This window comes from Hyaena hyaena, unplaced genomic scaffold, assembly GCF_003009895.1.
Source record: "Hyaena hyaena isolate Hyena2069 unplaced genomic scaffold, ASM300989v1 scaffold_95, whole genome shotgun sequence".
Taxonomy (NCBI): Eukaryota; Metazoa; Chordata; class Mammalia; order Carnivora; family Hyaenidae; genus Hyaena; species Hyaena hyaena.
This window is the reverse complement of record NW_024080727.1, coordinates 3,405,541-3,433,487: the sequence shown is the minus strand read 5'-3', so window position 1 is coordinate 3,433,487 and position 27,947 is coordinate 3,405,541. Positions and strand designations below refer to the sequence as shown.

Below are 27,947 nucleotides of genomic sequence, written 5' to 3'. Positions count from 1 at the left end.
ATCTCTCTTTTAATGTTTTAATAAACATTTTTTTAAAAAGGGAGGGGGGCACCTGGGTGGCTCAGTTGTTTAAGCGTCCGACTTCAGCCTCGATTATGATCTCTCCATTCCTGAGTTCGAGCCCTGTGTCAGGCTCTGTGCTGGCTGCTCAGAGCCTGGAACCTGTCTCAGATTCTGTGTCTCCCTCTCTTTCTCTGCTCCTCCCCCATTCATGCTCTGTCTCTTTCTCTCTCTCTCAAAAATAAATAAACATTAAAAAATGTTTTAAATTTAAAAAAAGACAATGACTCAATATTGTCAAGATGTCAGTTCCCCTCAATTTGATCTATTGCTTCAATGCAATCCCAATCAAAATCCCAACAAGTTATTTTGTGAATAGTAACCCACTGATTTCAAAGTTTATAGGGACAGACAAAAGACCCAGAATAGCCAACACAAGACTGAAGAAGAACAAATTTGGAGGAATGACACTAACCAACTTCAAGACTTACTGTAAAGCTACTTAAGGGGCACCTGTGTGGCTCAGTCGGTTTAGCGTCCAACTTCAATTCAGGTCATGATCTCACAGTTTGTGGGTTCGACCCCCGCATCGGGCACTGTGCTGACAGCTCAGAGCCTGGAGCCTGCTTCAGATTCTGTGTCCCCCTCTCTCTCTCTGCCCCTCCCCCATTCATCCTCTGTTTCTGTCTCAATAATAAATAAACATAAAAGTTTTTTTAAATAAAGATACTTAAAGCTTTATAGTATAGTGTGTGTATATATATGTAAATATATATAAAGCTAACTATAAAGCTGTAATCAAGACACTGTGGTTTTGGTTAAAGAAGAGACAAAAAGATCAATGGAACAGAATGGAGAGCCCAGAAATAGTCCCCCATAAATAGAGTCAACTGATCTTTGATGAAGGAGCAAAGATAATACAATGAAACAAAAATAGTCTTTTAACCAATGGTACTAGAACAATTGGACATCCACACATACAGAAATGAAGCAAGACACAGACCTCTCACTCTTATTAAACACCATCTCCACAAAACATACTTTATTCACTCACCGGTCTCTAACAGACTTCTGTGCAAGCAGAGAACAAGAAGATATAAGCATTTATATATGGCCCTATGCACCCGTCTAGGGAAAAGACTACAGACTTCAGAATCAGATGGGGGTTGGCTTCTCCAATATCCTAGTTATGTGACCCTAACCCAGCCTTGAGTCTCCCACCCGTCAAATGGAGACCACAACATCCTCTCACCTGGTTCTTAGGCAGGTTAGGTGAATGAGTCCACCTCAACAAATTGCTTTTCCTAAGGTGTTTGAAGATTGTCAGTGGTTTCCGGAAACTTCCTCCACTTGCTTCAAGTGGTTCTCTGGGATTTCAAAGAAGTATGAAAAGCCCTTTGTTACTTGTTGGGCTTCGTCACACTTCAGTGTCTTCCCGGAATCTCCCATCCTGCTCTGGCTTGCATGGAAATGTCCACCTTTCTTTCTCCAGCTTGGCCTCTACGATCCTGTCTGCTTCTTCAAGCAGATACAGGTTTGTACCCACCACATTTTCTCACAGCCATTCCTTTTTCTATCAGGGAGTGTTAAGCTGACCCCTGTCTTCCTCGCTTTCTCCTTCCAAGGCTGCAGGCACACCTCAAGTTTGATGATGACACACACGTGAACCCACTCAGTGCCTCTCGACAAAATTTTTAAAATTTTTTAATGTCTATTTATTCTTGAGAGAGAGAGAGACAGAACATGAGTGGGGTAGGGGCAGAGAGAGCGGGAGACACAGAATCCAAGGTAGACTCCAGGACCTAAGCTGTCACACAGAGCCCAACACGGGGCTCGAACTCGCCAACTACGAGATCATGACCTGAGCTGAAGTCGGATGCTTAACTGACTGAGCCACCCAGGCGCCCCCTGACAAAATTTTTAAACCTTTCGTCTTGCCTGCTAAGATCTCTTTAAAAAGCTAAGTCCTTTTTCTTTAAAAAATGCTTTTTATAATAAATAAATAAGCAATCATTGCTAGGAAGTTGACATGACTTTTCCATAGTTCGGGTCAGGGAGAGCTGGTTGTCACCTGTCCTTGGAAGGATGGGCTGTGACAGAGGGGAGCATTTCTCACAAGGATTTTTTTTTAACGTTTTTATTTATTTATTTTTGAGAGAGAGAGAGAGAATGCACCCAAGCGGGTTAGAGGCATAGGGGCAGGGAAAGAGGGAGAAGCAGAATCCGAAGCAGACTCCAAGCTCTGAGCTGTCGGCACAGAGCCCGACGTGGGGCTTGAATTCACAGACCGAGAGATCATGACCTGAGAACCAAGTTGGATGCTTAACCGACGGAGCCACCCAGGCGCCCCTTTCCTGAGGATTTTGAGGCCACACTCCAACTCAGCAAGCAGGAGCACTGTGAAAGGAGCATTGTGGTGGATTAGCAACATCCGGGGAGGAGGTCAGGAGCACCTGTGGTGGCGCTTGCCGTCCCTCCCCGTCTGCCCCGGCACAGGGGACGGCAGCAGGATGCACCCGAATCGTACACAGACCCGGCAAAGTCACAATTCTGAAGCACGTGTTGCTCATTTCACCCACATGTTGCGTCGCTACTATCTGCAACGTGCATAATAAATCCACTCAAGGAATTAAACTTAGACTCTGGCTTAAGGCCCTGACAGCTACGAGGAGGAGACAGCCTCCTGGGACACGACGCGGGATAAAGTGAAGTCAGCGGGGGCTGCGGGACAGCAGAGAGGAAGGGCCCGGCGTCCCTCGCGAGGGGCCTCAGGAGCCCGCGGTGGACGGTGCCCTCCGCAGGCCTGAAGGACGCGTCAGGCCCAGGTAGGAAAGGGGACTCCACGTGCGGTAGGTGACGGGGCCTCAGAGATGTGAGAGGGCGCCGCCTGCCGGCCGCGGACAGGAACTGCAGTGCGCCAGAGCCGCCCTCGGGCGAGGGGAGGAGGGAGGAGGCGGATCCCGGAGGACTCAGGGGCCTAGGTCCCCTGCAGACCACCGCCAGTCACCGTGTCTTGGAGAAAAAAAAAAGGGACACGACCCCATTACAGTTTTAAAACAATAACATGGGGCGCCTGGGTGGCTCAGTAGGTTAAGCGTCCGACTCCAGCTCAGGTCACGATCTAGCTGTTCGTGAGTTCAGGCCCAGCATCGGGCTCTGCGCTGGCAGCTCAGAGACTGGAGCCTGCTTCAGATTCTGTGTCTTCCTCTCTCTCTGCCCCTTCCGTGCTTATGCTTTGTCTCTCTCTCTCTCTCAAAAATAAACATTTAAAAAATTTAAAAAACAACATGTACCACGACCACAGGTGCAAGCACGCACCAAGCGCCTGGCACAGAGCCAAGGGCAGTATCTCAGTTAATGCTGCCACGGCTGATTCTTTTTTGTCTCCTCAGGTGAGGCTCAGAGGAGTTAGGAAACCTGGTCAAGGTCAGGCGCCTGTAAACAGCAGCATTGGGACTGGGTGTGAACCGAGTCCTGCTGCTTCCGGATCTCTGAGCTCCATGTGAAGGAGAAACATTGCGGGGGGGGGGGGGGGGCAGGCCTCCATGAAAGCTGACGGATCAGAAAGAGAGGGATGAGAGATGAGGAGCACATCCGCCAAGACCCAGTGACAAGGAAGGAGACCAGCACGGGAAGGCCTTACCACAGCGGATGCTTTAGGGTTTCATTTTGCGCTCTGGGTGGGGGAGGGGCCTGCCATGTATTCAGCAGTGACAAATGCCAGGCACTGTATTTGGCATCGGCAGGGGCAAGACGGGTGGCCAGGCCATGACCCCACGCACCACGACCAGAACTCTCAGGAGTGAGCAGCCATCGTGCACACCCCCACCCCCCGGGGGGCTGTGCGCTCACCCATGTGGGCTGACATGACAAAATGTCACAGACTTGCACAGGCTTATGAGCATCAGAAACGTATTTCTCACAGCGCTGGGGGTCTGAGTCCGGCTGCCAGCGTGAGCAGGCTCCGGTGACAGCCCCCTTCCAGATTCCAAACTGCTAACTTCTCGCGGTGTCCTGACACACCAGAAGGGGTTGGGGAGCCCGCTGGGGTCTCTTTGGGAGGGACGCTGGTTCCCATTCATGAGGATGGAGCACCTCCCCCAAACCCTACTTCTAATGCTAAACCATACTTCTAAGGGGATGCCCTTGGGGTTTGGAATTCAACACATGAGTTTAAGGAGGCACACAAACACTCAGACCACAGCAGTCTTTCGGGGGGAAGGGGGGTGCTGGGGCAGAATGCCAATGCAAGTCCTGAGCCACACTAGGCTTCAAAGCTGGGGGCTGTGGGGACCAGGCTGAGGTATCAGCTGCAGAAGTCTCTGGAAGAGTCTGACCCATGAGAGACATAATCAGAGTAGTATTTTAGAAAGAGAACAGTTTGGGGGGGGGGGTTGTGCCTGGGGGGGCTCGGTTGGTCAAGCGTCTAAACTCTTGGTTTCGGCTCAGGTGGCCATCTCACGGGTTTGTGAAGTCGAGCCCCGCACTGGGCTCCACGCTGTCAGTGCGGAGCCTGCTTGGGATCCTCTCTCTCCCCCTCTGCCTCTCCCCCGTGTTCACCCGCACGCGCCCTCTCTCTCAAAATACATAAACTTAAAACAATTTTTTAATTAAAAAAAAAAAAGAAGGGCGCCTGGGTGGCTTAGCCGGTTAAGCGTCCAACTTTCGCTTGGGTCATGATCTCGCGGTTCATGGGTTCAAGCCCCGCGTCGGGCTCTGTGCTGACTGCCAGCTCGGAGCCTGGAGCCTGTTTCCGAGTCTGTGTCTCCCTCTCTCTCTGACCCTCCCCTGCTCACGCTGTGTCTCTCTCTCCTAGAAATAAATAAAAAAATATTTAAAAAAAAAAAAAAAAAGGTAAGAGTTGGATTATGCCCAGGGAGGAGGAATTAGCCATTTTGAAGTTTAAAAAAAACAAATGGTGCTTGGAGAAGGATCTCCCCTGATGGAGTTCAGGAGAGTTCAGGGGAGGAGGGGGGTGTCTCTCAAGCCTGAGTGGAAGATGCCGGTGTCTTCGCCAGGAAGAAGTGACAAGAGAAGACAGACAGGTGTCAGTTTTGAAGTACCTGTTAAAGATGGCACGGTCAGGGCAGCCAGCAGGTAGCTAGAAGATTCCTGCCCCCAGAACATCATAGGAAGCAAAGAGGAAAGGGTTAACACTCATACATACAGGCGCGCGCACACACAGGCACACACCCCTTACCTCCCCCACACTAACTGCAAGCTCTTCATATCCTGGCCCATGGTCTCTGCTTCTCCAATCCCAACTGAAGGGGCTTCAAGCCCCCCTGCTGCCCACCCTCTGCCCTAACTTGATCGCTCCCCCAGAGCCTAAGCTGCCATTGATTGCCCCGTTACAAATCTAAGAAATATGTAGTTCCACTAAAAAAAAAGGGCACACTTAAACCAAAGTGACAGGCCATCTTCCCAAAAGCAAAATACACATAGGAAAAGAAGAAAAAAACACGTTGAAAAGTTTTGGCAGAGTACAGCACATAAACACATTCCAAGGCATTGCATGACTTTTATGCAACATTGACCGAGCTGGTCAATAATTTAAGGGGAGGGGAAAATACGCACGTTGACATAGCAACTGTCACATCGCATTACTCGGGCTACCATTTCCATACAGATGTCTTCCTTAAAGGAAAACACTTCCCCAGATGCCCCCTGAACTCGGGCGCCTCTCTGCCATAGAGAAAGAAACATCTGACTTGCAGGATATTCGCAACAGCTTCCCTGTGGTTCTCGGGCCTTCCTCGCCTTAAGCAATTTTGTTTTCATGAGTCTAAGAGTTTAGTTCAACGAAGATGGGCAAGAGGGGGTGCCTGGTTCCTGAGGTGCAGCTGAAGTGCAAGGTGTAGGGGCAGAAAAAAACCCACACCAGGTGTCTGGGTGGCTCAGTTGGTCAAGCGTCGAGCTCCTAATTTCAGCTCACAGATCATGAGTTTGAGCCCCGCATCGGGCTCTGCTGACAGTGCAGAGCCTGCTTGGGATTCTCTCTCTCTCTCTCTCTCTCTCTCTCTCTCTCTCTCTCAAAATAAATTTTATTTTTTTAACGTTTACTTATTTTTGAAAGAGAGAGACAGAGCACGATCAGGAGAGGGGCAGAGAGAGAGGGAGACACAGAATCCGAAGCAGACTCCAGGCTCTGAACCGTCAGCACAGAGCCCAATGCGGGGGGGAATGGCAATATCATGACCCGAGCCAAAGTCTGACACTCCACTGACTGAGCCACCCAGGCACCCCTCAAAATAAATAAACAAGAAAGAAAGAGAGAGAAAGAGACAGAGGGAGGGAGGGAAGGAGGCAGGGAGGCAGGTGCACACCAAAGCTAGTCCACCTAGGAAAGGGATCAAAATCACCAGCCTGGACCAAGGCAAGCATGGCAAGCCCCCTTTCTTGGGGCTCAAGGAAGCAGAGACAGGTGCAGACAGCCCTCGATGCAGTGGGAAAACCCTCAGATGCCTCAAAGACGCCCCCCACCCCCGGCCCAGCCCCAGACAATGGCTCCATCCTTGGCACTAGAAATATTTTCCTTGGACCTTCTGTGTTTTTGCAAATACCATTAGTCCCTTGGTAGGAATGACATGTCTTTGTTTGTGGGATGCTGTTTTCCCCTACGTTTAAATCCAACTCACAGTAAGTGCCATAAATTAACAGGGAATAAAGAAGAAAATCCCAAACAATAGCCAACACGTGTTCCCGAAACACGATGCTGTCACTGCCTGCGGCCCTTCAATCTGCACCCATCATTGCCCAAGGAAAACAGAACCTTGTTTTCTAGCATGGAGCTCCTCTAGCTTAAGGGAACTAGACCCAAACTGTCAAACTCACTTAAGAGAGACTTCACCGATGTGGAAGGTGGGAGGAGACATCCTGTCTTGGGCTGACATTGACCTTTGCATGACACAAAAAAGCAAACCCAGACTGAAACATAAAGACCCAATGACAGCACAGTCATGGAGGCTGCACCAATGGGCTGACTGCTGACCAAGTGGTCCCTGGGCATTTGGTTTTGTGAGTCTGTGGGGTCATCACGCTTCAGAGTCAGAAAAACTCTGCTGAAATTCAGACTTTACCGGGCTAGCAAGCCTCTCCTCCATGCCCGCCTCCCCCACCCCCACCCCCACCCCCACCGCCATATTGGCTTGCTTTTCCTGGATAGGCAGAACCACCATTTCACTGAGTCCCATCGGCAGGCTCATCCCGCTACACAGAGCTGTGTTTAAGCCCGTTGATCCCACCCCCCAGGAGGCCAGGCCTCTGCCTTTAAGGCACACTCAGGACTAAGAGCTCCCTTTCTGGGAGTCAGAAGTTCGCAGTGCCCTTCCGCCATCACCCTCTGACCTTCTGCCTTAACCCCTGTCCAAAATCAAGACAGCACATTCGGGATGAGGAGCGTTCCGGGTAGGGTTCCCCAATTCTGAAGCTCCCTGGGCACCTCGGGGCCACACCTCCCACCCCTGACCCCCAACCCACACCCCACCTGCCCCAAAAACAGCGCCAAGAAGGCCTGGACTGGGGCCTGGCATGTCGCAATCCCGCCCAGCCCCGCGACAGCCACTGGGAAGGCTGGGCTCCAAAGGTTTCCAGTTTCATCCGAATGTTTGCCTTGGCTCGTTGCTGTCGCTGCAGGCCTAGAATGGGCACGCTTTTCCAGGAAAAAGCATCATTTTTTGATTCCCTGCTTGTTTTTCTCAGGGCGCACATGACATGCAATCACCAAAAACTGTAAATAAATTAGCAGCAATTTGAAGGATGAGTGTTATGCTTGGTCACAAAACGTCCTGGGAGCGAGCTAGGGGAAGTCAACATGTGGTGAAAAGACCACAAACCATCTTTCCTCAGGCTGCCTGCTCCCACCCCCGCCCCGCCCCGCCCCTGCACAGGGAGCTGAGGAGACCTGGCCCAACACCCACCCGGAAGAGCCCTCCCGTCCAACAGCCGACGGGCCACCTACGGAGATGAGCCACAAAAACTGACCTGAGAATGAATGGCCACCAGAGAACAGCTGCAAAGTGATGTGCCCCACACTGATGGGCCCCACCCAGACCCCGCCCTCCAGCCTGAGCTCCCACAGACCCTTCAGACATGAGCTCAGCATCCCCTCACCCAGAGGGTGAGTTTCCTTCCCAGTCGCCCAGACCTCTTGGCACCACCAGCTGAGCCATTCCCAGCCCTTCCTCCCCGTACCTGCCATCCACCCCCAGTCCCGTCCTTCTCGCTGTTTCTCCGACCTGTGCCCCCCTCCCCCGCCAGGCAAGCCCTCAGCATCCCTGCCCTGGGCGCTAACCGTCCTCCCTCCCGAGGATCTGCTGGCTTATCCTTCCATTCATCCTCCCTCCCGGGCACACGTGAGGCACTCTGCAAAGGGCTCAAAATCCAAACAGGACCCCTGTCTCCAGCCCCAGAGCCCCCCCCCATCCTCCAGAGCATCACAAGATGACCTCCCAGCAGCCAAGGGCCCGGGGCATAATGATAAGCTTCTGTGAAAGGAAACTTTTAAAATATTCAAAGAAAGGGGGCGACTGGGTGGCTCAGTCGGTTAAGCGTCCGACTTCGGCTCAGGTTATGATCTCACAGTTCGTGGGTTCGAGCCCCGCGTCAGGCTCTGTGCTGACAGCTAGCTCAGAGCCTGGAGCCTATTTCAGATTCTGTCTCCCTCTCTCTCTGACCCTCCCCTGTTTGTGCTGTCTCTCTCTCTCAGAAATAAATTTTTAAAAATTTAAAAAAATTTAAAAAATATTCAAAGAAGGGACCAGTGTGCATCATGGCCAGACTCTGCAAGATGGGAAGCTGCTGAGGGGCGGGGGGGGGGATGAGTTTCCGGGCCGCCTGTGCCTCTGCAGGTGCTCCTTCGGGTCCAGAGCCCCCAGCCCTGTAGGGCAGAGAAGCGGCCTCTGTGACCACCAGTGAGCTTGAATGCCAGGAAAGAGACCCAGCGGTCCCAGGAAATTGACCATGGAGAACTCCCACCCCTTATTTTGACCAGATTGTCACTTCCCTGCCAAGAACCAGCGCTGGCCCCTCCCTCCACCCAGCAATACCCAAAAGACCCCTTATTCTAGAAATTTCTATAGCACCATACCATTAGCTCTCTTTCATTTGACTCAATTACAAATTGCCAGTTTTTTAATCAGCCTCTGGATATTCTTCACCGTCCCCTGTGATCATCTGGCCCCTGGGTTTTATATGAAAAGATAAATATATCAAACAGACAACTGTCAGAAAAAATGCTGAGAAAAAATTCTGGCAAGTTTCCTAACACGGAAAGCAGGTAGAGATCATCTAGGAAAAGGACACATGTGGCGCAGGAGTTTGCTGAGAGAACCTCCAACGGAAAGGGTCAGGTGTTAAAAGAACAAGTGTCGAGGGTAAGAGCCCCCCCCCCCCCACCATCACCCAGGACAGGTCCCCAGGCCCAGCACAATCCTTTAAGGTCACACAGGAAAGACTGTAGCAGTAACTACGTTTGGGCAGGCTAGGAAAATACTCAAGAAAATGCAGTGAGCTGTGCCTGGGTACACTGCCCAGACTCAAGGGGAGAACCTACAGATAGAAAAACTCCTTACCCAGAAGCTCTAACGGTCGCAGAGGACCATCCTCACTCGCTCCAAATTAGGAGCAAAGCTGGTGACTAGAAATAGCGGAAAGGCAAGAGGGGTGCATCAGCTACTTTCAGAGAAGCTCAGGTCTCTAGACGCAGCAAATTTATGTCCCAGGGGCCAGACAGTCCTGCAAATGTAATTGTGAAGTTCAACCCTTAATCTCTGAGAGTATATGGGAGGCTACGGTTGGGCCAAAAACAAAACAAAACCACAAATAAACAAAAAACCCCAAAGAACCAGAGCTATCCTAATGTGTGAGGAGAGGATGTAGGTCTCAGAACCAATGCCTGGTTTCCTGAACACCCCTCCTAATGAGTCTAGAGCAAATTAGAAAAGATGGTCCATAAGGACCCTAGAAAAAAGACTGGATTTAAAATCAGCATCAGCATGAATTGGGGCCCATGGTGGGGGGGGGGGTGGGCTCAGTCGGTTGAGCATCCAACTTCGGCTCAGGTCATGATCTCACCGTTCCCAAGGTCAAGCCCCACGTCGGGCTCTGTGCAGACAGCTCAGAGCCTGGAGCCTGCTTCAGATTCTGTCTCCCTCTCTCTCTGTCCCCCTCCCCCCAACTCATGCTTTGCCTCTCTCTCAAAAATAAACAACCACTTAAAAAAAACTTTTTAAATAAAATCAGCATGCATTCACCAAGACCAGAAAAGACAAACTGGCTTCACATACCTTTTCTAACAGGGGTGCCAGGCTAGTGTTAGGAACATAACAAAACATGAGTAATCTTCATTTCACTAGCCAGATTTCCTCCATTCTTAATTTCAGGCATGCATTTCAGAAAACATCTTTAAACCTCCTTATGGATGAACCATAAATGTATGCTAAACAACGGGCTGGGTGTATATTTAGTGGGATCACAACTGTATGAATAAAAAAACAGCATTTTTTAAATGACTTGGAGTAAAAATAAAATGCACACCTTCAAGGGCACGTCCGGCTGGCTCAGTCAGAGGAGCATGCAGCTCCTTATCTCGTGGTCATGAGTTTGAACCCCACGTTGGATGGAGAGATTACTTGAAAATAAAATAAATAAACTTTAGAAGAAAAAGAATGCACACTTTCAGAAAGCCAAATTATATTAACTAAACAGCCAGAAGCAAGAGTTAATCTAACTGGATAGAAGGATCTACTCTTCAAACAAGCAAAGCCCTCTTAGATATGACACAAAAACACAAGCAACAAAACATGGATAAACTGAGCATAATAAAAATTTTAAGGGTGCTTGGGTGGCTCAGCTGGTTAAGCATCCAAATCTTGATTTCAGCTCAGGGCATGATCACACAGTTTGTGAATTCAAGTTCCGCATTGGGCTCTGTACTGACAGTGCAGAGCCTGCTTGGGATTCTCTCTCCTCCCGCTCTCTGCCCCCACCCACTTGCTCTCTCTCTAAATAAATAAATAACTTTAGTTTTTTTTTTTATTTTAAACTTTTGTTTCTAAGGACACCATTAGGAAAGTAAAAAGACAACCCACAGAAAAGGAGAAATTTTTTGCAAATCATATACCTAATGAGGGACTTGTGTCCAGAATAAAGTATTCTTCCAACTCAAAAATAACACAAATAATCCAATATAAAAATGGGCAAAGAGTATGAAATAGATTCTTCCAAAGAAGATATAAAAGTGGCCAGTAAATACTTGAAAAGATGTTCAACATCATTAGTCACCAGGGAAATGCAAATCAAAACCACAATGGCTCTAAAAAATAAAAATAAACATAAAACAAATAAGATTCTTTAAAAACCACAATGACTCCTTGACATTGGTCTTGGCAATGATTCTTTTTAGCTCTGACACCAAAAACAAAGGCAACAAAAGCAAAAGAAACAAGTGGGGCTACATCAAACTAAAAAGCCTCTGCACAGCAAAGGAAACCATCAACAAAACGAAAAAGCAACCTACCCAAAGAGGAGAAAGTATGTGCAAACCATATATTTGGTAAAGGGTTAGTATACAAAATATATAAAGAACTCCTACAACTCCACAGCAAAAAGACAAAGAATCCGATTACAAAATAGGCAGAGGTTCTGTGCGATACTGTGATTTATAACAAGGAATATATAGGTATACGTACATATATATATGATCTTCATCCCCATTTCTGACAGAGCTCCTTTAGGAGCGTGTTGCAATTTCTTAAGTGGCAAAGGTGTTATCAGATTAACAAGGTGACTTTTGCAGCTTCTAAGGATAGAGGCTAGTTTCAGAAGAACAAGCCATGTGATTAGCCATGGGGACTTAAAGGGTTGAATCAACTGCCAGTGGCCAATGATTGAATCTATTGTGTCCATATCATGGAGGGGATTCGAAGAGTTTCCAGGCTGGCAAATATGTGGAGCTAACAGAAGAATGGTATGCCTTGAGTGGACATGACACCTCCTTGCCCTTTCCCGCTACGTCGCCCTGTACAACTTTTCCATCTGGCTGTTCTGAGTTATCGCCTGTTATATAAACCAGTAATCTAGTAAATGAAATGTTTCTCTGAGTTCTGTGAGCCACTATGGCAAACAAATCAAACTCAAGAAGTAGAAAACTCTGATTTTATAGCAGTCTGAAAACAGGTAACAACATAGGTGTGCAACTGGCATAAAAGGTCAAAGACAAAGTCATGGGAATCTTCAATCTGTAGCCAGTCGGTCAGAAGTAAAAGTAACAACCTGGGCTTGTAACTGGCATCTCAAGGGGCTGAGGGAGGGAGGCTTATAGGATTGAACCCTTACCCTGTGGGATCGATGCTACCTCTGGGTAGATGGTGTCAGAACTGAGTTGAATGGTATAACACCCAGCTGGTAGACGGAGGACTACTTCATGTTGTATGGGAAAACACCCCCTCTACACATTGCAAACTGAGTCTCAGAACACAATATGAACAGACATTCTTCCAAAGACGATATACACATGGCCAACAGATACATGACAAAGTGTCCAATATCACTAACCATCAGGGAAATGCAAAGCAAAATAATAATGAGACATCATCTCGTCTGTTAAATGGCTAGTATTAAAAAGACTTTGGTAAGGATGTGGAGGAAAAGAAACCTTTGTGCACGATTGGTCAGAATGTACACTGATGCAGCCACTATGGACAGCAATATGGAGGTTCCTCACAAAATTTAAAATAAAACTACCATATGATCCAGCAACTGCACTTCTGGGTATTTATCTAAAGGAAACAAAAACGTTGACTCAAAAGGACATACGTGTATCTATAAAACCCTGTACATGAATTTCTTCAGCAGCATTATTCATAATAGCTAAATGGCGAAAATAACCCAAAAGTTCATCAACTGATAAATGGATGCATAAAATATAGTATATCCATACAATGGAATAGTGTGGAATCATAAAAATCAATGAAATACTAGAGCATCTACAACATGGATGATCCTTGAAAATATGCTAAGTGAAAGAAATCAGACTCAAAGGCCATGATTCCATTCATATGAAACACCCAGAATAGACAAATTCATAGAAGCAGTAAAGGAGGACAGGTGGGCAGAAGAAAGTGATACACAAGAGGAGACAGGTTGGCTTCCTTTAGGGATAATGAATATTAAGCGTGGTGATCAATGCAAAACTCTGTGAACATACTAACTATCAACGAAATATGCTTTAAATGGGTAGTTGTATGCGGCACCTGGGTGGCTCAGTTGGTTAAGTGTCCGCCTTCATTCAGCTCAAGTCATGATCTCAAGGTTCATGAGCTGGAGCCCTGCATGGGGCTATCTGCTGTTAGCACAGAGCCTGCTTCAGACCCTCTGCCTCTCTCTCTTTCAGTTCCTCCCCAATTCAAACACACACTCTCTCTCAAAAATAAATAAACATTTAAAAAAATTTAATAAAAAAAATTTTAATGAATAATTGTATGACCTGAATTGTGTCTCGATAAATCTGTTTAGACATATAATGGGAATAAAAGTAGTCTTTCCTGTAGGTTCAAAACATCAACTCCACAAATTTTGGAGGATGGGGCCATGTCTTAATAATGAGTTTGTGTTGAAAAAGCCCAGAAGCCAGGCATGCATGGTAATGAGCTAACTGTCAGCTGGAGGAAAGTCAGCCTTTGATCAGTTCCACTGCCATGCTGAGGCATACTGAGGCTAAGATTGTGGAAGCAGAATGTGCAAGGGGAGGGAGAAAAGCTCTCAGCCACCACTTTTGCCTCGCTGTTCTAGAACAAGTATTTCTTAGATGGTAATGTGCATAGTTACCCGCGGGTCTTGTTAAAGTACAGATTCTGACTCACCAGGTCTGAGAGGGTCCAAGCTCCTACATTTCTTTTTTTTTTTTTTTTAAGTTTATTTATTATTTTGAGGACACAGTGTGTGTGAGTGAGTAGGGGAGGTGCAGAGAGAAAATCCCCAGGAGGCTTCACACCATCAGTGCAGAGTCTGAGGTGGGGCTTGAGCTCACATCGTGAGCTCATGACCTGAACTGAGGTCAGTCGCCTAACTGACTGAGCCACCCAGGTGCCCCAACTCCTACATTTATTTCCAATGAGCATCCTGGGGATGCCTCATGGCTGGGCCACAGGCCACACCGCTGAGTAAAAAGACAGGAAACGGAAGCTCAGAGACGCTAATAGCTTCACCCAGGTCACCCCACTCACCAAGGACCAAGGATTGGAAGTCAGGCCTCCATAACCCACATTCTTACCTCCATGACATGGGCCCTGGATGCCACGTTCCAGAAGCCTAGATCTGACTCAAAGGGGAATCCAGGAGGTCAGGAGCCCTGGGGCCCACATCACAGGAGGAGCAGTTTAAGACTGAGAAATGGGCGTCAGACATGGCAGCAGGCCCAAGCCCGGGAAGACCTATCCTGTGAAAGAGCTCTGCCCTCCAGCCTGAGAGGAGATGTACGGGCCTATCAGTTTGGACTCCTTACGAAGAATGTTCTAATACTCCGTGAAGAATGTTCTTTTTTTTTTTTTAATATATATATTTTTTTTATTTCTAGGAGAGAGAGAGAGAGACAGCGTGAGCAGGGGAGGGTTAGAGAGAGAGGGAGTCACAGGCTGAAACAGGCTCCAGGCTCTGAGCTGGCAGTCAGCACAGAGCCCGACACAGGGCTCGAACCCACGAACCGCGAGATCATGACCTAAGCGAAACTCGGACGCTTAACCGACTAAGCCACCCAGGCGCCCCCACTCCGCGAAGAATGTTCTAATACTCCGTGCTTTCCCAGGATAGGACAGCCTATCCCAGGATGCAGAGGCCCCAGACTAGAGGCCAGTCTCCCCAGGCACCACCGTCAAGACTGACAGATGTATATGCCTACCTCATCAGCCCTACTACCAAAGAAGCATCGTTTGCTGTTATAAAAATAAACCTTAGACAAATCTTTCAATTCTAGCTATGGGCTCTCAGCTGGGAGACCTATTTTCCTTTCTCCTTTTTTTTTTTAAGATTAACAAGTGTTAGGTACGTGTCAAAGGCATATGAGTAGGAAATGAAAACTTTTTCCTTGATATATTTAGAACTGATATAAAATTCAAAAGATCATCCATCCTTTTTTTTTCTTCCTGAAATTCAACTGCACCCCCCCTAAAATCATCTTGGAAAATACTGGACCTAATGATCTAAACAGCCCTGCAATCATGAGCTTCTGGACCCCTGGGTCCCTCCTCCAAAGCTAAATAGCCCTACTGTCTTCAAGCTTTGTTCAAATGGTTTCAAGCCCTCTCATCGCCCTGGTTCATCTCCATGGATAAGTGCCAGTTTGCTTCCTATGTGGCCTGAGCAGCACCAAAGAGAACAAAGCTATAATTGCCCTAGGATATTACCCTTCCGTTACCACAGTCCCGGGTCACATCTGCTGTCCGGCAGCCCCACTTCAATGCCGGGGTTCACTGGGCTTTCTGAGGATGAAAACCGCCATCTGTGTCTTTTTACCAGGGTGCATCCTTGATCATTGGTTGCTTTTGGATGGACTGTATGACATTTATCCCGTGAGGCAGTTAGGGGTCAGTAGAAAGAAACAACTCTCTTACAGTTAGGTTTGCTCAAACACAGACTAACCTGGCCTAGTGTGAACTGCCTTCCTATCCATGAGCTATGCAGGTAGAATTCATCAGGGAGGTAACGCAGCTACCAAAGCATGGCCAGCGCTTGATGAGAATGCCTCCCGTTCTAAAACCCCCGGCTTCTATAACACAACCCTCGAAGACGGAGGAAGAGGAAGCACCACGTGCCCTCACGTGCAAGAGGCGAGTGCACCATGTAAGAACACGCCTACACTCGGCCTTGGACGGTCCAGAGCATCATCGGCTTTTCTGCCGCAAATCACTTTGCGCTCACAAGGTGAGGTGTCCTGTTTTGCAAATGAAAAAACCGGTTCGGGCTAAATCACTTCTCCGGGGTCACCCAGGCAGCTGGCGGAGCCCGGAAGCCAAATGAGTCGGCTCTGACACCATCGCCCTGGTTCGTTGTGTTCTTCTCTGCGAACCACAGGAGGAAATGGGAAAGGCAAAGGGCCGTCAGTGGGTGGGAATCTGGAATGCTAGGGTACACAGTTTCGATTGAAGGCAGGAGATAAGAGCAAGCCCACAGCTTTTTTTGATAAGGAGTTATTTTTTCATCTCTGTAAACACTTGACATCAGTTAAGAATTTAAAAATAGGGGCGCCTGGGTGGCTTAGTCGGTTAAGCATCCGACTTTCGCTTGAGTCATGATCTCNACTTTCGCTTGAGGCATGATCTCGCGGTTCGAGCCCCGCGTCGGGCTCTGTGCTGACTGCCAGCTCAGAGCCTGGAGCCTATTTCAGAGTCTGTGTCTCCCTCTCTCTCTGACCCTCCCCTGCTCACGCTGTCTCTCTCTCTCCTAGAAATAAATAAAAATATTTAAAAAAAAAAAAGAATTTAAAAATAGGAGGAAGAGTAAAACAAGGGGAAAGGAATGAAAGATAAGGTCCTTGAGAGGCAACTAAGGAATGGCGGGTCCTCGGCACCGTTGGTGACTGACCAGCCTCCGATCAGAGAAACAGTCAAGAATGAACCCCACGGGGACAAAGGCACGTGCTGCTCAAACCACCTTTCTGGAAAGGGCAAGCTAGAGAGCTTCCCGACTTACATCCCAACGGCAGCGTTTCACGCACGTTCACTGCTCGTTTCCTGGGAATTCAGAACTCTGGGAGCTTGTCATTTGCTCACGGGGTTATCAGGAATTGCTGCGATGGATTCAACCAGCTTCTCAATAATTAACTCATACATGGGGCTTATCAACCAGCTTCAGATCTCTTTAGGGTCCATCCAACCACACATACACCCAGACATACTCATGGCCTTCACCGAAACAACGGTTTCAGCAGAACTATAAAAGCACCAGGGACGATATTCTCAACGGCCATAACAAGCATGGGGGAGAGGTAACCAACAGGTCAGAGATGGGAAGAGAGTCTACATTACCATCAGCTGCTTCTGAGTTTGTATGTTTTGGGTTTTTTTAAGTTTATTTATTTTTGAGACAGAGGGAGACAGAGTGTGAGCGGGGGAGGAGCAGACAGAGGGAGGCATAGAATCTGAAGCAGGATCCAGGCTCTGAGCTGTCAGCACAGAGCCCAATGCGGGGCTCGAACTCACAGACAGCGACATCATGACCCCAGCCGAAGTCGGACGCTTAATCAACTGAGCCACCCAGGTGCCCCGGAGTTCGTAGGTTTCAAGCTACAGGAGGTGCTTTCATGCACTCACGTCCACTTCTAAACACTAGATTAAAGAGCATGAGGTATGCACAACACCTGCACACTTTCTGGAACTTGTGCAAAATTTCAGCAAGCACCACAGAGCCCCAGCCAGTAAGGAAACATTTGAAAACTTTATTTAAAGCGCTATTGCAAATAAGGAAAGGTCCAGAGTGAGATTTCTCGTAGCTTATGAATATTTATTACAATACATTCTTGAAAACCACAAAATTAAGTACAGTATAAACAGGAAACAGATTTATGAGTCAGTCATATGTTGACAGGATGCAAATTATAGTTAAAGACCTATAACCGGGGATATTGTTAAATGCCGAGAAAAGGTGGGGGGAGGGGAGGGAACGCTGCTGATATTTGGACGTTTTCTTAAAATCGGTAAGTGATATTTTGAGTTTTGTTGACAATCTATTCACTGAAGAGTATCTGTGGGCACATCTTGTTACTTTCGCCAACCTGGTGATGGAGTCCCAAATGCAAGGCAACGTCAAGGGCCTGGGGTTCTCACGGCCCCTTTGTTCATGGCAACCAAGGCTTTGTTGGACAGAAATGGAAGGAGCCCTAAACCTGGACCGGAAAGCTCTCACACACAGCAGCCGCTCTCAGCCTCAGACCAATGAAGAGGCTTTGCCAGCATGCCGAAAACTCCCACAGCCAGCTAGCTAAGCACATTTGTCTCTCTAGATTAATAAGAAAAGAAGCAAAAACGACAGTCTTTGGGCTGAATAAGTTTCTCCAGTCCAGGATGCCTGTGACACCAATCAGGGTGTCCTCTGAGTACAAACCCCAGATACGCAGGGTGAAAAGCAAACTTTCTCCAGAGGGGCTGGAGAGCTGAAGGAAGCCCCACCCCGGGCAAATTATAGTTAAAGATCTGTAACCCCAAACTTTCACCAGGTACTACATCGTTTAAGGAGGGCTGACTGATAAAGGGTTGGTTTGGTCTCTTTAAATTTCTTATTAGGAAAACCACACATGGTCCCTGAAAAAAAAATCTGTAAAACACAGAAAAATATAATCAAGGAGAAAATTTCTAAAAGAGAATGGAACTGGGGCGCCTGGGTGGCTCAGTCGGTTAAGCGTCTGACTTCGGCTCAGGTCATGATCTCGCAGTTCATGCGTTCCAACATCATGTAGGGTCTGTGCTGACAGAGAAGAGCCTGGAGCCTGCTTTGGATTCTGTGTCTCCCTCTCTCTCTGCCCCTCTCCTGATCACATTCTGTGTGTGTCTCTCTCTCTCAAAAATAAACATTTAAAAAAAATTTTTATAGAATGAAACTTAAATGGGGGTCCCCTTGAAGTCAGAGACTTCAAAGGTGTCTTGCTTACAGCTCACTGGTGCCCTGGGCCCCAGGTAGAATCATGGGCTCGAACCCTTCTCCCCTCCCCGTCTCCTGCCGCCCACTACTGACAGCCCCAGAGCCCTGCCCCGTATGCAATTCAGCAGTCCCTGCAAGGAGCTGAAATCAGGCCCAAATGGTCTCTTCATGATGCAGAGGAAGAATAAATGAGCTACAGATTACATAAGCTTCCTCATCAGAAACGAAACCCCGCCCAATCATCACCTTGCAAAACTCCCCTGTCTTGCACTAGCTGTGTGGCCCCAGGCAGATCACTTGACCATCAGAGGCCGCGTTTGTACCTGGGGGTTAAGAACAGTCCCTGTGCGGGGCGCCTGGGTGGCTTAGTTGGTTAAGCGTTCGACTTTCGCTTAGGTCATGGTCTCTTGGTTCATGGGTTCAAGCCCCACGTCGGGCTCTGTGCTGACTGCCAGCTCAGAGCCTGGAGCCTGTTTCAGTCTGTGACTCCCTCTCTCTCTGACCCTCCCCTGCTCACGCTCTCTCTCTCTCTCTCTCTCTCTCCTAGAAATAATAAATTTAAAAAAAAAAGAACAGTCCCTGTGCTTCATAGGGCTATGGGGACACTCCAGCCAAAGGGCTCCCCGCTCTGCATGCAACAGATACATGTTATAAACAAGAACAGCAAGTATTACCCTCAAAGGCAGCTTGGAATACAGTCATCGTGGGAACATTTTTTAATGTTTGTTTATTTTTGAGAGAGAGAGACAGTGAGAGCCAGGGGAGGGACAGAGAGAGAGGGAGACACAGAATCCAAAACAGGCTCCAGATTCCAAGCTGTCATCACAGAGCCCGATGCGGGGCTCGAACCCACGAACCATGAGATGATGACCTAAGCCAAAGTCAGACGCTCAACTGACTGGGCCACCCAGGCACCCCAAAGGGGTCTACTGTCTTAATACAAAAGCCAACACATGTGTCAGGAAACAAAATAACGCACTATCAGATCTCTAAAGGCTGAAAATAAATCACTTCTGCCTTGATATTCTTCTAGGTCCAGCCTAAGAGTACAACCACCATTCTACATATTTAATTCCATTAGCTGTAAACAATTAAATCAGAATTCTTGTTTTTTTTTAATCCATTAATAACTACCAACCTGTCTCTGTGTCCTGGGGATTAACCAAGGCTAATATTTTATGTTGAGGTTCATCACGGTACACAGTGCATAAGCGAACAGACAAAGCTTCCAGTTTAATCTGAAAAAAAAAAAATAATAAAATCACCATTTTGCTCTGTCATCTTGGTAAGGGCACGGGAAATTGCTCCACAACTAATTAGCACGGGATTCACCAAAAGAACTGTTACCCAGAGGTTAATTTGACGATGGAGGCACTGTGGAAATGGAAACCTTTACCCACTCTGAGCTAAACACAAATGGGATGTGACAAAGGCCCTTCCTCTGTCCCACGCCCAGCAAAACCGTTCCATCTAGGGGCGCCTGGGTGGCTCAGTCGGTTAAGCGTCCAACATCGGCTCAGGACATGACCTCACGGTTCGTGAGTTCAAGCTTCGCATCAGGCTCTGTGCGGGCAGCTAGCTCAGAGCCTGGAGCCTGCTTCAGATTCTGTGTCTCCCTCTCTCTCTGACCCTCCCCTGCTCACGCTGTCTCTCTCTCTCTCTCTCTCTCTCAGAAATAAAACATTAAAAAATTAAAAAAAAAAAAACCTTTCCATCTATCCAAGTACTGATTAGATACCTTCTCAGCTGATACGCTTCCAGTCTCTCCCTTCCATGTGCTTCGGGCTCCATGCACCCCCCCCCCCCCGACCCAAATCTCCCTTGGGCCTCAGCCTACAAAAGCCACTGGCCCCGCGGCCCCCTCGGGCCCACACCTGCCAGGCTGGCCTCTGCGGTCTTCCCGCGGCCACTCCATGGAAACAGCCTCAACAAGCCTGCGTCCACCCACGATGCCACTCGGGCTGCCTGCAAGCAGTCTCAACAAACCCACGGCCTCTCTGGGCCCTGCAGGCTCAGCGCTGGCTCCGGGGCGGCCCAGGGGCAGCACACCTCACGGCCGCTGCCTGCTCGCTCGGGACCCCGAGGGACACCAAGCAGCGTGTGCGGGGCCTCTAATGCGGGGACTGTCCCAGAGCCGTCTCCAAAGTGCTGCCGTCCCAGGCCACTCTGGGGCCATCGAGCCCGCTGCTCCCGGCTCCCGAAGCAGAAGGTCAACATGTTCCATTGCAAAGTCCGTTTTGAAAACCGAGGAGAATATAAGAAAAGGAGGGAAGGATGTGGCACTGTGCTAGGCAGGCCGGTTGCCTGTGCACGTTTCCGGGGTTTCTGTTAAGAACTGTTTCTTAACAAATTCAAGTCACCTTTAGGGAGACTCGGAGCTGCTCCCCCAGGGTGGTTCTGTGAAGCACAGGTTCCCCACCAGAGGGCTGTCAGAGGAGCCCCTGGCTGGCTCGGTGGGTGGAGCGTGTGTGACTCCTGTCCTCGGGGTTGCAGGTTTGAGTCCCATGTTTAAGCGACTACTTAAAAATAAAATCTTTTCTTTAATATTTTTAATGCTTAATTATTTTTGAGAGAGAAAGAGACAAAGCGTGAGTGGGGGAAGGACCAGAGAGAGAGGGAGACAGAATCCGAAGCAGGCTCCACGCTCAGAGCTCCGAGCTGTCAGCGCAAAGCCCGACGCGGGGCCTGAACTCCTGAACCACGAGATCATGACCTGAGCTAAAGTCAGACGCTCAACCGACTGAGCCACCCGGGCAGCCCAAAAAATAAAATCTTTTAAAAAGTATACACACAGAGCATTGTATTGGCATGAAAAGATGTTTATTACAGACAATACTGCATTCCGAGAGGACCTGAATATTTAAAATGTACCTGCAGAAGTAAAACTTAAACAAAACATGTCAAAATGTTCACAGCAGTTAACTGTGGGTTTTTTTAATTTTCTCTCTCCCTGGCTACAGTTTCCCCACATATTATAGAATATATTATTAATTATACAATTAATCGTACCATTAATTATACCAGGATATGCTGGTCTATTACCAGAAAAATCATAAGTATTATTGTTTAAATGTGATAAGACAGCTTCAAGACTGGAAACAGTTAATTAGGACTTTCCGGAGAACCAGATCAACGGGGTATCACGTATCCTCAAACCACTTTCTCATCTTCCTTTTTGTTGGGGAAAAAAATCTCTCTGGATTCAACAACAAAAGTAAAATTTGCTAAAAGCAACGAGGAGGTCCGATGCCACCCCAAATTCAACTATTTCAACTGTTAAGTGGTACTAAACAGTTACCATTTCTTAAGTAATCGCTAAAATGGTTGGAAAACAAATGGTAATATTCTCGTGGAAGCTTATTTTCTTCCAAGGGGGAGAAGCAGAGAGATATGAAGTCATTTCAGCATTTCTAGCATAAAAAAAAAAGTTAACTTTCCCAACTGTCTTATTTTGTTATGTTTCTGCTAATAACACTAAAAGTATTGGCTCGCTGAGCACACTAACATATTCAGGGGGTTTTAAGGAATGCAATCTCATAAATAAGCGTGCGTTGAAAGCAGAGTTTGAAACTGCATCCTAAGGTACTCCAGCGCTAACTTGTATTTCACCCGCTTCTCGGGTGACCTGCGCTTCCCCACGCTCGGCTCAGTCCCACCCTGCAGCCCAGGGCCTCTGGTTCCCCAAGAATTAGCAACCCTACCTCTAACGGGGAGCTTGCGGCCTCTTCCGGCTCAGCCGCCACTAGGGGGCGCTGAGAGCGTGTGCGTGCAAGGACCTCCCTCCAGCTCCCTCTGCAAAACAATGTGGAATCACCCCGAGGATTCTTCTAGGACTTGATTATGAATTAGCATCTTCAAAAATCTCAAGGAAGCCACACTATATAAGCTGCACAAGGCACTTTTCTAATTAACTCTGGAACAACTTCAGTCCAGTGAAATAAAACCCTGCTACGCCAGGCAGCAACGGTAATCTGAGGAAAACCTTACATACGTGTAAAACGAGAAAACCTGGTCTCTTTGAACATCAGACTCAAATCTGAGAGAAAGGTGACTGACATACTCTTTTCACGTACTGCACGGGGAAAACAAATTCCTTACCCACAGTCCCACCATCCTGACAAATAAATGGTCTTCATTTCTCTCTCTTCTCCTCCAGTCTTTATTCAAAATGCAATCTTGGGGCGCCTGGGTGGCTCAGTCGGTTAAGCGTCTGATTTCGGCTCCGGCCACGATCTCATGGTTCATGGGTTCCAGCCCCGCTGACACCGGGCTCCCTACTGACAGCCTGGAATCTGCCTGGGATCCTCTCTCTCCCTTTCTCTCTCCCTCTCTCTCTGCTCCTCCCCCACTCACTCTCTGTCAAAATAAACAAACGTTTTTTAAAAATCCAATCTTATCGGTACTAAAAATCATGTTTATGTAATTTCATTCCAGTTGACAAAACTTCATTCCAAATCACAAAATTTTAAAACTGAGCCAAACCCTAGAGACCAAAGAGCAACCAATCCCCTCGTTTTACATGTGGGGAAACTGAGGCCCAACCAGGCATCACACACAGTGTCTCCTTCAGTCCTCATAACAATACAAGGTAAGCTCTGTTATTGTCCCAATTTTAAATATGAGAACACCAAAACCAGAGAGGTTAAGACACTTGCTCAAGATCACACAGCAAGTAAGTGGTAAATGTGGGACTCACAACAGGCTGCCTCGCTCAACGCCTTGCATAACTGGACTTTATACTCAGGACTCCTGAAGCCTATTCTAGGATTCCTTCTGCTTCTCAGCGTGGAATTATTCTAGTGCTCACTCTGGAAGTTACTGTTTTTTTTAATCTATAGTACTCATTCTAGTACTAACGTTCTACTTTCCAGTAAGTTAGATTTTTACAGAGCTCTCTACCAGCAAGTAACATCACACATACCTGCTCCCCAGTGGGAAGAGAGAAGGCCTCTACCAACGGTCTCCCTTCCCTGAGTGTCGCATAATAACCCATGGTTGCTTCCCGATGCCTTTCAGGGTCATCTTCCAAAATATCCACTGGGTAAATGCCTGCTAGGAGGAAAGAGAGCAAGAAATGACATTAGATTTACTCCTTTGTTAAAGGAAAGTCTCTTATTTCTTGAAGTTTGGTGTGTGTGTGTGTGTGTGTGTGAGAGAGAGAGAGAGAGAGAGCGCGCATGAGGGGGAGGGGCACAGAGAGTGAGGCAGACAGAGAATCCCACACAGGCTCCACGCTGTCAGGGTAAAAAGCCCAGTGAGGGGCTCGATCTCCGGAACTGTGAGATCATGACCTGAGCCACAATCAAGAGTCAGACGCTTAACCAACTGAGCCACCCAGGCACCCCTGTTGGGGTTTTTTTAAAGCACACAATTAACACTTGCTGTAAAAATTATGTTCACCTGTTTTTTTCCCCCCCCAATGAAAAAAGTATTGTATATCAGGTGCCTAAAGAAACCAGAAGATATTCCCAAGGGCAGGGCCAGCAGCAGCCCTGGGGACATAGGACCCCTCTTGTATTGCTCCAGAAACTTCCTTCCATAAGCCCAAACCATCAGATAGATTCCCAAGTGTCTTCCCGGAGTGTCAGCCACAGCACCCACGTACAGGTAGGTACCTTGAGAGCCCACACTAGCTGGTTAGAAGCTTTTGTTTTGTCTTGTTTTTGAGGGAGGGCGCAAGTGAGCAAGAGGCAGAGCAGAGAAAGAAAAACGGGGCTCACCCGAAGCAGGGCTTGAGCTCACCTGATGCGGGGCTCAAACTCACGTACCGTGAGATCACGACCGGAGTAGAAGTCAGATCTTTAAAGACGGAGCTACCCGGGCCCCCTGATTAGAACCTTGAGAACGTTGGCAAACCCAACCTGAGTTTTGCCGGCTTCCTTATTCGCTGTGTAGGCTGATACGATCTGCCAATTCCTCTCCTTGAGTTGGGCTACCATTACGTAAGAGAGTTTAAAAGTGCCAGTTAGGAGGAACTGGAAGCCCCCATGTCCGTACACAGGGAGACCAGTGGGCACAGTAATTTGTAAGTTTCCCCTTGGCTCTTCCTCTGTGTCTCTTATCATCACACTTGTTGCGGAAAATTATATCCTTGAATAATCATACAAATTGTTAGCATCCAATTGGGCTTGGAAGCAGCAGTCGGTTTTCTCCTGAGATGCCGGCTGGCCTCTGGCTGGCGTGTCCCCAGGTGGGAGGGGACTCTGTCGCCCCCTCCTCTGTCTGTGGATCCTGCCTCTGATTCAGCTCTGGGCCTCCTACAGGGGTAAGGCTGCCGAGATGGCTGCCTGATCACCCCCTTCCTGCTCCTCCCCTCCTCTACCTCCTCAAGAAAGATAAGCCTTCACGTAAACACTCACAGAAATCGCAGTATCCCTCCTGACGGCCACTCTTCGGGAAACAGGTGCCGTTAGCAGCAAAGGCTTTCAAGTCTCCAGTCTACCGAGTTTGCCTGTGAGGTATGTTACTGCCACGGATTCCTTACTGGGGGAGACGCTCGCAGAAAAGGGAGGATGTCAGAAGCGCCTGGGCCCAAACCCTGCCCCAGGCTTCACGTGCTGCAACTGTCGTGGGTGCACACAGAGTGACAAACAGATGAGCAAATACATTCTCGCGGTATTCAGTGTTTTAAAAAAGGATTGGAGGGGCGCCTCGGCAGCTCGCTCGGTTAAGCGTCTGACTCCTGATTTCGGCTCAGGTTGTGATCTCACGATTCGTGGGATCGAGCCCCGCATCAGACTCTGCCCTGAAAGCAAGGAGCCTGCTCTCTCTCCCTCTCTCTCTCTGCCTCTCCCCCATGTTCTCTCTCTCAAAATAAATAAACATTAAAAAAGTCAAGTATTTGAGAGTAAAATGTGTACCCAAATTACAACTATAAATGCGCGGATCCAAATGTTTCATATAAAGACAGAAGAATTAACAGTGCTCTCAGCAACTATGAAAAAGTCAACAATGAACTCTAGGGTCTCTCTCTCTCTCTCTGAAAAGGGCTATACCTCCATATAGCCAACATAGTCTGTTGTAAAAGATGCACGCTTGTGGATGGACAAGACACACACACACACCAGAGTCTAGGAGGCCCAGACTCCTCCCACTGAGCCCAGAAGCCCCAGAAACTGACCAGACATGGCTCTAGGCTGAGCCAGTACGCCCCCCTTACTCCTTATCAGGCCTTCCAAGCCCAGATGGATCCAAGCTGGCACCCCGACTCCTACCTCGGGGGTCCACGTCAAACCTGTCACCAAGACCTGCCTCCCCTCTCTCCACACTCATCCTTAGTCCTGGGCCTCAGCGTCTCGGCCACCCTCCACCCGCCACCAAGCAAAAGGCGCCACCCAGCTAGGTTCCCTGGGCCCTGGGTCCAGCCGGAGGCTGACTGCTCTCCAGCCCTTATCTCACTGAGTTGGCTTAACTCCCATTTACAGATGAGAAAACTGAGGCCAAGAGGAGAATGCGTCACTTTGTCAGTGGCAGGAGCAGGTCATGAAGGTCTGGCTGATTTCAAAACCTGTGTAGCACTCAGATTATGTCAGTGACCCCATCAAAACGATCGCCCCCCCCCCACTGAAGGCCCTTTATGATTCCACACCCCCTCCACCCAACACACTTCCGAACCCACACCCCTACTCCCCAAGGCCCATCTCAAACACCAGCACTCCCTGAAGCCTTCACCGAGCCCCAAAAGGCAAGGGCTCTGGGGGCCTCTGAGGAGTTCGAATCCCAGCTCGGCTTAGGATGGGACCCAATCTGTCTTTGCGCCCCCCTCCCCTCCCCCATCAGGGATTCACATGCATGAACTCGGTGGGCAAGACAGGCAGCCTCACCTCACTGTCTCCCAGGCCAGGAACACGGAGCGCTCCTCAGAGCCCCTGGTGTGCACACTCCTCTCCTCTCCCACCGCGGAGACCCCTCCCCAGGCCTGTCCCGCCCCCACGCTGAGTTTAGGCAGTCTGGGTGGGCTGCTGGCTGGGCGCTCTGTTCAAGCTGCTCCTCACTTCCTCGACACAGTCAAGGGGCTCCCGCAGCTATGAGAAAAGCCTGTGCACTTCCGAATGCAGGAAGAAAAACAAACTGGAAAGAGGGCTGCTTCAACCCTGAAGCGCTCAACTCAAGCTGCTCACTTGGCCTCTGAAAACAGCTTCAAGATGGGGCGCCTGGATGGCTCAGTCGGTTAAGCATCCGACTTCAGCTCAGGTCATGATCTCCCGGCTCATGGGTTCGAACCCCGCATCAGGCTCTGTGCTGACAGCTCAGAGCCTGGAACCTGTTTCAGATTCTGTGTCTCCCTCTCTCTCTGCCCCTCCCTGGCTCGCACTGTCTCAAAAACATTTTTTAAAAATTGTTTTTAAAAAGAAAGAAAAGAAAACAGCTTCAAGAGACATGCTTTCCTAACTGCCCCCCGGAGCTCCCAAGGAGCGAGTAAAAATGATGCCTGTCAGACCCCAGGCATCTAGTGCACTCCAGGAGAGGGTTATTGACCAGCTCCACCCAGAGGCTGAACTTGGCCCCCTGGGGTCAGGGGTCAGGGGTCAGGGAGGACGCTGCGGTCTTCAGGGCTTACAGAGAGGGGGCACCTCCCCCGGCCATGGGTCCCAGAAAGCCTAGGTGCTCCTGCCTGGGGGGATTGGGGGGGCGCCCAGGGAGGCTCCTGTTTGGCTCCCCTGCAGGCTGCCAGGGGTTACGAGGCATCAGTCCTGGTCGCCTGCGGTCAGGAGAAATGCAATGAATGTGTTTTGCTCCTCGCACACCATGAAATCATTTCCCCTGCCGCTTCCGCCGCTGAGGCTGGGAGACCCCCTCGGAGAACTCGGGGGAGGGGCAGTAAGCCCCGGACACCCTCTGCTCTCTACCGCCAGCTGGGCCTGGGGGCAGAGCCCTGGGGTGGCGGTGGGGGTGGGGGGACTCTTCTCAGCAAGACGCCCACCAGCAGAACCAGGCCTGCCTCTGGGGTCCTGGACCCCAGAGGGCACAGAGTAACCCTCTGGGCGGCGGAGGGCGGCTGCGGACCCCTCAGGCCCCACGCAGCACCCCAGCACCCACACTCGCTTCCCCTTCAAAGCCGGGCGCAGGCCCCACACCCCACAGAAGGGTCCTCAGGCGGGCAAGCCAGACTAGGGGAGGCGGCTCAATTCTTCAGCCTTTAGGGTTTTCATTAGTTCTCCTCCGCCTGGGCGGGGGCGGGGGGAGGGGGCCGGGGGCGCAGGAGCTCCCCCGCCAGAACTCTCCAGCAGCTTCGCTCTTACACACAAAATGTGTGGGTTCGGTTTCTGGAAACCTGCATGGGGGTGAAAAAAGGCAATGTTTCAAGCAGTGGGAGG

General features: G+C 49.0%; 1 protein-coding gene across 1 annotated transcript in view; it reads right to left on the bottom strand.

Moving 5' to 3' along the window:
* Positions 1-27,947, bottom strand: part of LOC120233700 (protein FAM169B-like) — a 91,680-nt gene that overhangs the window by 45,759 nt on the left and 17,974 nt on the right. Inside the window, exons 2-3 of the mRNA XM_039235079.1 lie at positions 23,552-23,682; positions 19,769-19,868 (exon numbers count right to left, since the gene is read on the bottom strand). Coding sequence (XP_039091010.1) covers positions 19,769-19,868; positions 23,552-23,682 — 231 coding nt within the window. The remainder of the gene's footprint in view (positions 1-19,768; positions 19,869-23,551; positions 23,683-27,947) is intronic.